General features: G+C 41.4%; 1 protein-coding gene across 2 annotated transcripts in view; it reads right to left on the reverse strand.

The window, feature by feature from the left end:
* Positions 1 to 82: 82 nt before the first annotated feature.
* The window catches only part of WWC1 (WW and C2 domain containing 1), an 81,511-nt gene continuing 67,782 nt past the window's right edge, over positions 83 to 13,811 (reverse strand). For both annotated transcript variants that reach the window (XM_062587517.1, XM_062587518.1), the window contains exons 15-23: positions 11,216 to 11,408; positions 9,650 to 9,802; positions 8,978 to 9,078; positions 8,114 to 8,252; positions 6,530 to 6,694; positions 4,350 to 4,442; positions 3,271 to 3,501; positions 1,220 to 1,341; positions 83 to 767 (exon numbers count right to left, since the gene is read on the reverse strand). In XM_062587517.1, the coding sequence (XP_062443501.1) occupies positions 701 to 767; positions 1,220 to 1,341; positions 3,271 to 3,501; positions 4,350 to 4,442; positions 6,530 to 6,694; positions 8,114 to 8,252; positions 8,978 to 9,078; positions 9,650 to 9,802; positions 11,216 to 11,408 (1,264 nt within the window). In that variant the 3' untranslated portion in view covers positions 83 to 700. The remainder of the gene's footprint in view (positions 768 to 1,219; positions 1,342 to 3,270; positions 3,502 to 4,349; positions 4,443 to 6,529; positions 6,695 to 8,113; positions 8,253 to 8,977; positions 9,079 to 9,649; positions 9,803 to 11,215; positions 11,409 to 13,811) is intronic.

Consider the following 13,811-nt stretch of genomic DNA (forward strand, 5'->3'; position numbering starts at 1 on the left):
ACGTTTCTGAGCCACCAGCTGAAACTGAGCCAGCCGCCAGGTGATGAGAAGATCGACACAACAAAGCTAGGAGAAGGCAGAGTTGTCCAGAAAGGCCACTTTATTGGAAAAAACCCTCCAAGGGACACGTGCTCCCCACAGCCCTCCTCCCACTGCAGTGGTTTCATCGGGCTCCCCCAGTTGCAGGATGGGCACCGGCTGCAGGACGAGCATCAGAAGTGCCCAAAACATTCCAAACTCCGCACCCAAACTCCTGAGCTGGCAGGAGCCCGGCGCTTCACGGCGCAGCACCGGAGAACCACCGCCAGCTCTCATGCTGTGCTGCACAGCGTCACGGAAGGGAGGACTGAGGAGGTTCCTTCAAATGTATTTTATTGCAGTAAAACTTCTAAAAGGTAGAGCTGTACAAAAAGTCTAAACAGCATTATTTAAGAATAACAGCACCTTATGCTGTATTTGTTCTTATTTAAAATTCTATTTCCCAAAAATACATTCCTAAATATACAAACTATACAATCTTGTCACTTTAATGCTGGTTTCTGTGATGATATAACTTTAAGCTAAAAATCTTTAAAACATCCACATACTGACAAAAGCTCTAATGTACACATGCCTTGGTACCTTCATAATACCACATAAATAACTTCAAGAAACAAACTGCATTTGTGGAACGGTCCCCAAAACAAATACTTTACGGTGATCACACATCGTCCGCAGACAGCGTTGGAATGTTTATCCTCGGCCGCGTGAAAAATGCCATTTTCTCTCTAAAAAGAAAGCGATCAATTGTTAATGCAACACAATTCTTGCCAGACATGTCCACGATCTACATTAAAATTTGGCCCACCAGCTATCACCAAAGAAAGGGCAGCAAATCCTCTCAGCCTATTTACATATTAGGCATGAGGCATCATTACAGCTAAGCTCACAACAGGAAAAGCAAAGGGCTGTTCCTGTATTAAAGAAAAGATTGGTAAATTTGTTGCCAGGTGTGGATGGACTTGGGTACTTCTCTGTTGCTTTGAGTTTAGCTGCAGCACTGCAAGTTATTTCCCTGACCCAGAGACCTTGTGCTAAGATATAAGGTCATAAAAATCTTAGTTTAAGTAGAACAGTTAACTACTACTACAAATATTGGCTTTCCTTATCAGCATCTTAGTCATCTACAGAAAAATCATAACAGTAGTCAATCCTTCCTGTGCTTTCCAGGTGCTCCTACCTGAATGACTGCACTTCCAAAGGCTCCTTCCGAGACTGTCCTCGTAGCCTGTGCACATCCTTGGCAGCTGCTCTCATCATTTTATCAGCTTTGAGCTCACACTTGTGTTCTGTTTTTTCCACCTAAATGAATAATAGAAAAAGCTGTATATGTTCCCATGAAGAATTATTTCATCCCAACAAACTTCTAAATACAGCAAGGCAGTTCAGCTGTTAGTACAAGTGGTTTGGGAAGAGCTGTCTGGAATCACAAGCTGCAGAAGCTAAAATGAAGACTTACAGCTAAGGTGACCACTGTAATGCAGAGAGCTTTTTGTAAGGGCCCTTTGCTAAGAATTATGGCTGCTATGGACACCTCCTCTGCCTCCCCCCCCCCTTTTTTTTTTAAGGTGAACTTATGCAAGAACACAGCAACCCCTGTTTCAGCTATCTTGTGCAAACTCATAACTACACCTTAGGCCAGCATAACTCACAGTTTCTGCTTGAGGTCAGCTGTGATTTGTCAGGGGCACCTCTGCAGTTGAGAAAAAACCGTGTACATGTACATGAATATCATGCAGACAGAATAAGTAAGCACTAACCATGACATCCTGCACCTACGACATATTGGGAGGCTGAAGTTTAAAATCAGATGGCATTTGTAACTTCTCATACTTGCACCTGTGTAAAGGCAGGAAGCTCTGTGCTTGTAAATGCATGCATTCAAGAGGAAAGCTCTCCATAGGAAGTGAAAGAGGGGAGAGAAATTCTGGCAGAGAACTGAGAGGCTAACATCTAAGGGACAATTAACTACACAATAATCCTTGTTTTTGAAAAAAGCATGACCGAAAGCCCACCTTGTTCATCATCCACCCAGGGATACCCAGCCATTTCTGAAGCTTTCCTACCATTATTTATAGATCTGTTCTTTTTGAAGCTAATATGATTTTTATTTAAAGGCTCTCCAGAAAAGTAATAATACCTCCCAAGCTGAAAGACAGCTTTCACAAAAAAAAAAAAAAAAAAAAGAACTGTTTGCTATAGTTCTTGGTAACTAGTTCTGTCTCCTTTCCATCCGCGCTCTGCAGTCTACCCTTCAAAAACAGCAAGACAGAAACTACCTTTTTTTTCTATTAAGCTCTTAAAATGAGCCAGAAAATCTGCTATCATCTAACTTAGTGTTTCATATGCATTAAAATTCACAAACATTTAGAAAATATATCATACTGAAATGTCCCTTCTAACTAGCCAAAAAAATGAAACAAATACTGTTGGTAACATTTGTATGGTATTTCACTTCATATGTTTTGCCCTTCTTGCAACTCTCACATTCTGGAAAAATAAAAGTTACAAAAGCATTCATCTAACTTATTTATACATCAAATTCTTTTGCTTGGGATTTTTTGTGAAGCTCATATTTGAGTACCTCTGTTCTTAGAGTAACTTGGCAGAGCTAAGTAATACTGCTTTCCAGAACAGGCACATACATGCTTGCACTGGCAAATTTATACAAGTAGTCTTAGAGCAGACGCATTAACACCCTCTATTATATGTGAAAAATCTAAAAAAAGGCTGTTTGCTTTTTGTTTTTTCTAAAAAACTACTTACAGCTGCAATTCTGAACTTCGCTGGTAAGTGCATGTAAATCATCATTCAGTTACAAGCTGCATAACAGAGGGGGGTCAGACTTCTGTACTAGACCATGCAACTTTGACTAGTAAAGGATTCTGTTCGAAAGCCCAGTGTCACCCATGCACAAGTTTTATGCAGGCATCATTTCTCTTAGAAGGAGGAAGAAACTTGGAAGAGCTGTGTTCCTTAACTTCAGGTTTGTGGGTAAGCAGGAACAGACTCTGCAGTTTAAATCCTATATAGTTCAGCACATTTGAGAATAGCCAGACACTCAGCAGCGACTGCAACTTTCATTAGCAACAGCTAATGATGGAGCAGTAAGATCAGGAAGATGAGCAACTACAGTGCTAAGGTTTAATTTCCTGACTGTCCAAACTGATGTTTCTCAAATCACGCTTCTCACACATCTTGAATAAAATCCAAGGACAGTTTATTACTTACTCGTTTTTCCACTAATCTTAGCAGCAATCGAAATCTCTCATCATCCTTCACCCACTGTGGCAGCTCCTTTTCACCTTGACTCTGAGCTTGTTCTAACTGCTCCTTCAGTTCTTTAAGCACAGAGATCTCCTCTACTAGCCGATCATGCCAGGTTTTCGAAGCCTGCAAGTCCAGCTCCAGGTCTAGTGAAGTGCGGATTAGCCGCTCTGTACTGAAAGACTTAATCGAAGGCTAGAAAAGAAGGGGTTTATAAATGCAATGAAAAGAACTGACCCCTTGAAAGGCACCCCCCTTGAAAGGCAAATGCATCATGTAATTTTTTTCTCCAAGACTTCTCTCCGGTGCAAAACATCTCTATCAATCCTGCTTCTCGATCCATCTCAAGACAGAAAATGCAGATTCAAGCCAGTCTTGCTTGCATGCCTTGCTCAGAAGTCAAACTCTCTATTCTTCAGACTAATATGCAATGCAGCAGAAACACATGCCTTTTTTTCTTAAAAAAAAACCAAAAAACAAAAAACCAAAAACTCTAACGTATTCATGACCTCAGTTACAGTCCCAAACACAAGCTACTTCAAGAAAATCATAAAACCATATCCTTAGGAAAGGAGCAAGATTCTCAGCATCTGTAGCTTGGGTAAACGTTAACGATTACTATTACAGTGTGAGCAAGAGTTCGTTGTGCGCAACTGAGGAAACAACTGGGTCATCTGAGCATCTGAAGCTTGATTCCCCTGCTCACTGCCCTTTTCCAAGTCACATTTGTTATATAAACTATTATTTTACAACAACAAACACAGCAAAAACATGCACGCTACTTCTACTCTGACAATACTGAGAATAGCAAGAACTCTTTTCGTCCTCAATTTATTTTTCTAAATGAGTTCTAGCAACTTAGACATTCCTGTCATCTTTTGAAATAGTGAAGAAATACAGCCTTAAGAAAGACTTCTTGCACAAAGAAAAGGTTATGAATGAAAGAATTTGGAACTAATTTGTTTGCTAATCCTTTAAAACAGTTCTCATTTTTTGGAAACGTGTATACTAGACAAAAAAACAGAACAGAGCGATACTTTTACCCGTTTCATTCTGACGCTTCGTCTCTCCATTGCATTGCGAACAAAGGGGGGCTTTTTGGAAAGTGTTGAACTGTCACTATCACTGCGATTCAGCTGAAAACGAAAACCACATTTTTTTAATTATACAAATATAAGCAGTGCATTTATCTTATTAGTAAGATCATGGGGCTGCCGAGGCAACTAGGAACAGTGATGGACTTGGAATTGCTGGATTTTGTGAAAGACTACAGTGGACACATGCCACCCCGATCAGCAAGCGCACAACATGCAATCCATTTGGCACAGCCAGGTCCTTGCCACAAACCTTAGGCTCTCAGTCCCTTTGTGGGAAGATACTACGGAAGGAGACACTAGTCAGGGTACAGTACAGGACTGCACCTCGCTGCTCTTCTCATGTGCAAGTAAAAAGGCTGGGCAAAACAGAAAAATAGTTGTAGTAGGAAATAGTAATATAGTCTTTGCCAATATCTGTAAAACATGGGATTACCTCATTAGAAATTATTTTTTTCCCCTCTTTTCTAATGAATTGTATTTTAACTTAGTGGTGCAGCAGGTACCTCTAAGCTACCCCCTAGATTTGACAAGTTTTAAGTTGTCGTGTTATGTACACAGAGCCTGCCTTCTTCTATGATTGTTTCTAGATCTTTAAAAATAGCTCAGCTGAGGTAGAGTTTAATTCCCTTCTCATGTTCCTTCTCAGACAAAAAGACTGTGGGGAAATAGCAGGCATGAGGAATCTGCCAGCGCTGGGACATTGTGCCTCTGCCACCTAAGCACAGAGCAATAGTGCAAATGAAGTACGGTTTGCTCCTACAGGAGCACCTGCTTCTGAATTGGAGAAAACCTGCACATCAAACCCTGCTCAGCTGCATTAACAGAATTCCCACCTAGCTAGGAGAGCTCATGCATGATAAAAGGCAGGGCTTACTTGTTTGCCAGCTCAGTTTAAAAGAGTTATTTATAGTTTACCCTGATCCTCAGTCCAGGAAATAATTAACTGCGAATAAACATTTCAAAGAGGTGAAAGTGACACCCTTACCCAGCACATGGCCTGTTTAACTACCTTCCTACAAAGCACATTGGACACTTTCAAGCTTCCACAGGATTTTTATTGACCTTATCAGGTACCTCTCATCATTTCCATCACACAGTTTAATGTTCACATCCTCTGATGTTAGGTAGATGCACCTAAATTCAGTTCAAGTTAGCATAAAACAGTCCTAAACCAGCAGGAGAGGATTTAATATGCAGGTTACTCATCACTGTCTTAGAGCAGCCTAAATTTCATCACTAAGTGAGACAGCTTTCAGAAGTCAGAGGACTTGTTGATGTTACTCATCCTCCCTGCAGTCTTTAACTGGCAACAAATCATAGAAACCACTCAGAGACAACCTGTACTAAGTATTGCCCAGCTTGATCACTGCCATAGAAAGGAGAAACAGGGCATTAAGACGTAATGACGACCATTTGGAAGTGGCCTGTTATCCAGAAAAAAACCCAATGAATATTCTCTTAAGTTGAACACACAAACAATACATAGAAGTGGAAGAGCAAATATAGTTGTTTGTTTCTAACAACATGTCTAGAACATGTAGGTGAACATAACTAGAATGGAGTGATGTGGTTAGAGTCATACCTAGACTCATTCCAGAGTTTTAGTTACAGGAATTGTCTCTGTTACACTGTTCTGCTACAATGACTGCGTATCAGAAAGTCAATGAGGCACGATATAAACAACCACAAATTTCACAGGGACTGTGCGACAGTAAGACAGGTCTACAAAGCACAGTGCTTTGGTACCAGAAGAAGCACAGCCATGTTGTTCTCTCACCTAATGCTACTGAGAAGCAAAGAAGGTTTTTCATCTAGGGAGAACCATGTACTAACACAGAAGAAATACTTGCGTTACCACAGCCAATCCCTTCCAAGTTAGTCTGGGCATCTCAGCATGCCGTATGCACCACAAATATGCGTACCAAAACATTTTATAAACTTGTTTAAAATTGTTAACTCTGAGGAAAGATACTGTTCTAAGTAAGTGAGGACAGAGCATCCGCTGAAGGGGAAGAAAAAAGCACTGTCAGATTTCAGTGAAGAATTCATAGATTAACTGAAGAGTGATATGGTGCATTCATTAACCAGAATCAGCATTTATAAATCCCAGACTGCGTTTTTCTTACCCGACACACATACTGACTTTGTGGTCCTGGAGAAAATGTTTTGGAGCGGATGATAGTGCTACCTCTGACAAATTGAGTTTGCGGTGGATTTGCTGCTCTTTTGTCTTTTGGACGAACTACAGTAGAAGACTGTGCAAGGCTCTCTGTGTTTGTCTCCTTATCCACCTGAAAGACACATTCTGCATTGTAAACGCCAGCTTGCCATCGTAGAGACTACATATACCCAGGGTGTCCGACAGCCACCTGTGATGCGTCTCTGCTTTCAGTCCCAGAGGCACAGCATTCACAAACACAGACACTCTTTTGCCCTTTTCACGGAGGGTGTCCTGACACTTTATTCTTTGAACTCACAAGCTATGTTAACTGTATCACTCCTTAAGCGCTCCATGTCCCTTGACTGCTGTACAACACAATTGATTCTGTTGATCTGCGACACTGATGTGGCCTAGCAATCTTTGCATGCAGAACAGAGGTATAATTTTAAAAACCATTCCCTTACTCTGCATCTGTAGCTGACAAAGGAATTCAAATCACCATATGCACAGAGAACATTTCTACAGCACACTGTTAGAATACAACTAGATTCAGAATTATATCAGGTCAAAATCATGGTCACATTTCCATGAAAACAGTTTTCATGAGCTAACAGGAGGCACTGAACAATATGTTAACCATGTGACAAAATGGTCACATACAGTGCATGGAGTTATTTAAAATTGCTTCAGGTAGATAAGCAGTTAAAAGTCAATTGTGTACTTCCAAATAACTGCTATAATCCTGCTTAGTTCATCAGTGACCTAGTCAGCTAAGTAACAGCAATTTCTCTCTTTCAACAAAAAAATAAAACAAGATCTCCCTTAGCAGGAGATAAACTAAAAGGAGCAAGACATTAACATCACACAACAGAAGAGGTTCTAATTAAAGAACAAGCTTTTCTCACTTTGAGCGCTCTAAAATCTCCTGTTAGAAGAAAAAAGTGCATAGCCAATGAGACACACAAAAGCACGATGTACAAGGTTATGTCTTGGTTTAGCACAACAAAACTTGGGGGTGCACCTTCCCCTTCAAAGCAAATGTCTGTTGCAAAGACATGAGCCAGTCACATTAATAATACCCTGTGCTGGCAAAGAAAAACAGGTAACTGCTGAGGGAATATGAAAATGCCTGTTTACTTATTCCAATACATGATAGCTTTCTGCAAGAGCAAGTCTGCACAGTCAAGCTGCAGAGGCTCACAAACTTCTGCAGGTGGACACTCAGTTATGTAGTATGCTTTGAGATTTAGCCATGAATAGAATACAAATCAAGTAGGTACAAGCATTTCCTTACAGCAGTGGCCTAGCTTCTTCACAGCTCCCACAGGCAATTCTCAATTGCTGCCTTTCCAAGGCTCTTTACTAAGGGTTTATTCCTTCTGAAACTTTAATACAAGAGTGAAAACTGCATGTGAAATTGCTGAGAGGCAAAACTAGATTTCATCCCTGAATCTTTGGATGATGCAATTAAACAGAGGTACTTTGGAAAACTGCAGCAAGCAATGGAAAGCTCGACTCATCTTTCTGTTTGAATGGCCCTTGATTTTACCTTTACTGATATCTCCATGTGCAGTTGGGAATTCAGACTTTCTTCTGTTTCCCACAGTGATTTTCCAGCACAGAATTCTTCCTCCTCTTCTGCTTCATTTTCACTAGTCTCATCCTGCTCAGGAACTTCTTCATCTTGCCTGTAATAAAAACTTACGTTACTGAATTGATCTATTTAGTACAATACTCTGGTGTTTCAGCACAGTATTCTTAGAACTTGCTGAACAGAAAGAAACACACTAAGGCAAACAGTTGTACCTGACAGGTCCCATAGCCCCCAAGATTACAGAGAACAAACATAGTTTTATAAGGGAATGAACAAACCGGAATTTAACTACACCAGAAAGCTACCCGTACAGCTAAAAACTTCCTACTAGTCTTGTTTCAAATGAAAAGTGAGGCAGCTCAGGCTCCAGTCATATGGTCTGAATTTAAGAGATTGTTAAGAGACAATCTCAAGATGCAATTAATCTCTTGGTTTAAAAAGTGAAATCAAACAAAATCAAAATATTTAACATCCTTTTCAGCACCTCTGAACTCACTGCTGGCTTCTCCAAGCCCATTGGTCAAGCTTCCTTTTTATTTCAAATGTTGGACTTCACGAATAAAATGACAACCAAATTTATTATTCAGGCAAAGCTCTCACAGAGGTTCATGGAACACTATACAAGTCACAAAATTAGCATACTGTATTTTTAACATTTTTCAGTTTTGTTCTCATTTTTCAAGCAACCTCCTGAACAGCAGAAAAAAGCTTCCCACAGCTTCGTATCACTTGCCTTTTTCTTCTTTGCACATCAAACACTCCTGAATCCCTAAACCCTCTGATAATTCCATCACACTAAGACAGTGGGATGTTACCTACCAGCTCTCTCCGCTAATTAAAGTGCTTCTACTTTCCTCCAGTTTCTTCTCCACAGCTTCCAGTTCAACAGCTGTCTGCTCTAAGAGTGCTGATACAGAGTCCTGCAGAGACAAAGAGGCTTCATCTAAAGATACTACTCACTCAAACTGCAAAGTGCCCAGTCTTTCTGGTCAGAACAGTCCCAGCCAGCTTCACTCTGGTGGCAGTGTCATAACCCCTAAGTCCACACTATTCGGGCACTCTATTACACACATAGTGCACAAACCTACGTGAGCATATCTGGTCTAACTCCACCCAGTGACACTGGCAGTAGCGCACATGTGCAGAAAAGCTAGATGGAGCATCCTGCAGGCAATGCACGTGCAAAGGTAACTATCTCTTGATTTGTTCAGGTTCAGTGCAGCAAGGTGAACTGCCTAATGAGAAGGGAAGAGCTCACACATATTGCTTATATCAAACCACATACCATATCCCTCAGCTTCACGAGTAGTATTTAGCCATGCACAAGGGCATAATCATGATCATCATTTTAACTCCTTTGCTGTGCTTATCAATGACATGTTAATAGTTCTAAATACAAATGCATCAGCCTTTACCAGCTGTAAGTTTTAGTCGCCTGTACAGTACTAACGAGAGGGTTTATAAGAGACCTTTGATTTAAGCAGTTCTTACTGTTTTTCCGGTGCAAGGTACTTCAGAATGAACGTTCCCTTGTTTATTTTTCCTGTTTTGCTTCTGTAGATATTTGTAATTAAGAAGGTTGTACCAACGAGTTGATCTCTCTCCAGATCTACATATTTCAGCAAGGCTAATCTGTGTGCCACCCTATTGAAAATAAAAAAAACAAACCAATTTTAGTGCAGTATTACAAAGAACCAATGTCACATCAGTGGGAAGATATAAGAGCAAAAATCCAGGATTATTCAGGAATTTAGCAAAAAAACTGAAAATCTCCCATTTTATCCCCATTTCAGCAACACTTCAGGAATTACACTACTAATGCTTTATATTTGATTTTAACATTTCTGCCTGGGGCCTTCAATCCAAGTATCAAATGCTACACTCCAGCTCCTGTGTGTAAGTAGCAAGAATGATGAACCACTCTGCTTCAGCCATGGTATGTTACAACCACTGCTTCAAAGAGAAAGAAAAAAGAAAATAATCCCTTTCAGGAAACTGGCAAGGCTGATGAAATCACTCTGCTTTGGACTGAGATGCTTAGTTTTACATATTCCATTCTTTTCCATCTTCATTTTCATTTTTTATTGCCTTGCTTTTAGAACATAGTCTGACAGATCCATAACCAAAGTAGAACCAACTTGCAATTTAATCCACCTCTTGGTGGACCCAATTTTCCGAGCACTGTCCAGCTGACTGCATACTGTGCAGATTTCTTCCAAGATAATTTAGTCCCAGCTGGTGCTCAGACACACTGCAAGACAATACATACCGCCAAACAGAAAAACCCTGTTTAGAAAACAAATATTTTTTTTGTACCAAAGTGTGCTTTGCAAGTGAAGGAAGAAATGCATAAATCATCATAAAACATGTACTGTCTCTCTCCAGCCAAGGGAGATGGTACAGAACACATGCAGAAAAAACAAAAACACACACACACAAAAACCCTTTCCTGTAACATAATTGTTGCTTATTTCTTAGTTCAACACAACATACTCATGTTCTGGAGAGCATTACTCCAATAGTAGCTCTACTGAAATCAACTTACCCAGGTAATACTAGACAGCAAAAAAACTCTTCTAAAAGATAGAGGGCTATGGACATACTAGCATTCCAAAATTATACAGATTTTAATAATGAAGCTTAACAGCAGCTTTTAAAAGAAATCCTGTAAAGAGCCTTTTTATGTTCTACAGGTAGTTTCGGAAATCCTGTGAGAAGTCCATTCTCACCTAGATTACAATATGTGTTTCCAAAAGGAAGATAAATAGGCAGGGGTTTCACATTAAATCATGAGAGAAGGCAAATCTAGTTGTCTGTGACAAAATTATCGTAGTTCTTAACAAATATTCTCTAACAAACATTCATCCATCTACTCATCCAAATGAGTGTTCTTCACAGTAACAATAATTTTAATAGATTTTTCCTGCCCTGCCATCTGGGAGAGATCACACAGCTAAGGATTATAAAGCAAGCTTTCAAAGAAATTGCCACTCTTCAGAGTTTAAGATTTTGTACAAGCACATCAAAAAAGATATTAAAATAGAGATAAATACTAACCAGACATTCTTCAAGGTGAGATTTATCTACAGTGCAAACATCAACTCTTAAAGTCTTCTGGCGTAACACTGGGTAGGAGATAGAAACCCAAAACACTTCATTGTACACAAGATTGTCTGAAGCTTCCACTGGTCTTGTGCGAAACAAGCAACTTGTGCTTTCTGAACAGGGAAGAACAGCCACACGAATGTTCCTGTTGAACAAAATGTAATTGGTACTGCTGTACAAGTTTGCAGTATACCTCCATTGCAAGAGCACCACAAATCTGTTCATGAAGAATCCATCCTAAGCACTGTGAACATTATTCTGCTATTCTTCTCTTTGGAATATCAGTTATCTGAAAAAATACACATCTTTTACCACAAAATCAGAGATATGAAGTGGTATGAGTTCCCTTAGGTTTCCTCCCTCTGAATCTTCTAAGCAGCCATCAAGGGACTACTTTTTACACAGTTACCTACATCTGAACAATGGACAGGCTGCTAGCATACACTTTGCAAGTGAAAGTGACAATGCAAAAAAGAATCAAACTTATGTCAGCATTCAGTACAGTAGGTTCAAAAAGGTTTACCTAGAAAGAAGTTAGTAGAGGCTGTACATTTCCCCACAGAATCACAGAAGAGTTGAGGTTGGAAGAACCTCTAGAGATCATCTTCAGATGGAGCAACCCCTCTTCCCCAGCAGGCTTACCTAGAACATGTTGGACAGGATTGTGTCCAGGCAAGTTTTGGATATCTCCAGAGAAGGAGACTCCACCACCTCTCTGGAGTCCTGCTCCAGTGCTCTGTCACTCTCATAGCAAAGAATTTTTGTCTCATGTTCACATGGAACTTCTGTTTCAGTTTGTGACCACTGCCTCTTCTCCTATCACCAAGCACCACTGAGAAGAATCTGGCCCCATCCTCTCTACTTGCCCCATCAGGTATTTATACATGTTGATCAGATCCTCCTGAGCCTTCTCTTCTCCAGGCTGAACACGCCCAGCTTGCTCAGCCTTTCCTCATAATAGAGATGCTCCAGTCTCCTCTTCATCTCAGTAGCCCTTTGCTGGATTCTCCCCAGTAGCTGTCTTGTATAGTCTCAGAACTGAACACAGTACTGCAGATGCAGCCTCACCAGGGCTGAGCACGAGAGGGAGGATCACCTCCCTCAACCTGCTGGCAACAGTCTTCCTAATGCACCGCAGGATACCATTAGCCTTCTTAGCCACAAGGGCACACTGCTGGCTCATAGTGTCTTGTCCACCAAGACCCCCCAGGTCCTTCTCTGCAGAGCTGCTTTCCAGCAGGTCAGCCCCCAGCCTGTCCTGGTGCATGGGGTTGTTCCTCCACAGGTGCAGGATTTCAAGCTTTTGTTGTGCAGCTTCATGAGGTTCCTCTCTGCCCACCTCTCCAGCCTGCCCAAGTCTCTCCTCTGAATGGCAGCACAGCCCTCTGGTGTATCAGTCACTCCTCCCAGCTATCATCAGCCAACTCTGTCACTTCAGTCAGGATACTGACGAAGAGGTAGAACAACACTGCAGCCTGTACTGACCCCTGGGGAGCACAGCTAGCTACAGGCCTCCAACTAGACTTTACACAACTGAGCACAACCCTCTGAGCTCTGCCTTTCAGCCAGTTCTCAGCCTACTTCACCATCTGCTCATCTGTCTCACACTTGTCCTGAGGATGTTACGAGAGACGGTGTCAAAAACCTTTCTGAAGTCAGGTTAGACAATGTCCACTGATCGCCCTTCATCTACCCAGCTAGTCATCCCATTGTAGAAGAATATTAGATTTCCCCTTGGTGAATCCATGCTAACTGCTCCTGAACACCTTATCATTTACCTGCTTAGAGATGGCATCCAGGATGAACCGTTCCATCATTTTTCCAGGGATGGAGGTGAGGCTGACTGGCTTGTAGTTCCCTGGGTCCTCCTCCTTGCCCTTTTTGAAGGTTGGAGTGACACTGCCTTTCCTCCAGTCCTCAGGCACCTCTCCAGTTCTCCAGGTCCTTTCAAAGATGATGGAGAGCAGCCTAGCAATGACATCTGCTAGTTCCCTCAGCGCTTGTGGGTGCACGCCATCAGGCCCACGGATTTGTGGATGCCCACTTTGCCTAAATGACCCAATTCTCCTCAACCAAGGGAAAGTCTTCCTTTTCCAGATTTTCCCCATGGTCCCTAGGCTCTGGGATTCCTCAGGACTGGTCTTAATAGCAAAGACTGAAGCAAAAAAGGCATTCAGCATCTCTATCTTCTTGGTATCATTCAACACCAGGGCCCCTGCCCCATTTGGCAGTGGGCCCACATTCTCTCTAGTGTACTTTTTGTTGTATTTAAAGAAGCCCGTCTTGTTATCCTTGACATCCCTTGCCAGGTTCAATTTCAAATGGCCTTAGTCTTCCTACTCACATCCCTGCATACTCAGATGATGTTCCTGTAATGCTCCCAATTTGCCTGTCCCTGCTTCCATCTTCTGTGCACTTCCTTTTTCTGTTTGCCAGGAGTCCTTGTCCATCCATGCATCACTCTTGAGCTTTGAGGAAATGATCCTTGAATATTAACCAACTTCTTAGAATCCCTCTTCCTTCTAGGGCCTTATCCATAGGATTCTTC

The sequence above is a fragment of the Rhea pennata genome, chromosome 14, assembly GCF_028389875.1.
Source record: "Rhea pennata isolate bPtePen1 chromosome 14, bPtePen1.pri, whole genome shotgun sequence".
NCBI lineage: Eukaryota > Metazoa > Chordata > Aves > Rheiformes > Rheidae > Rhea > Rhea pennata.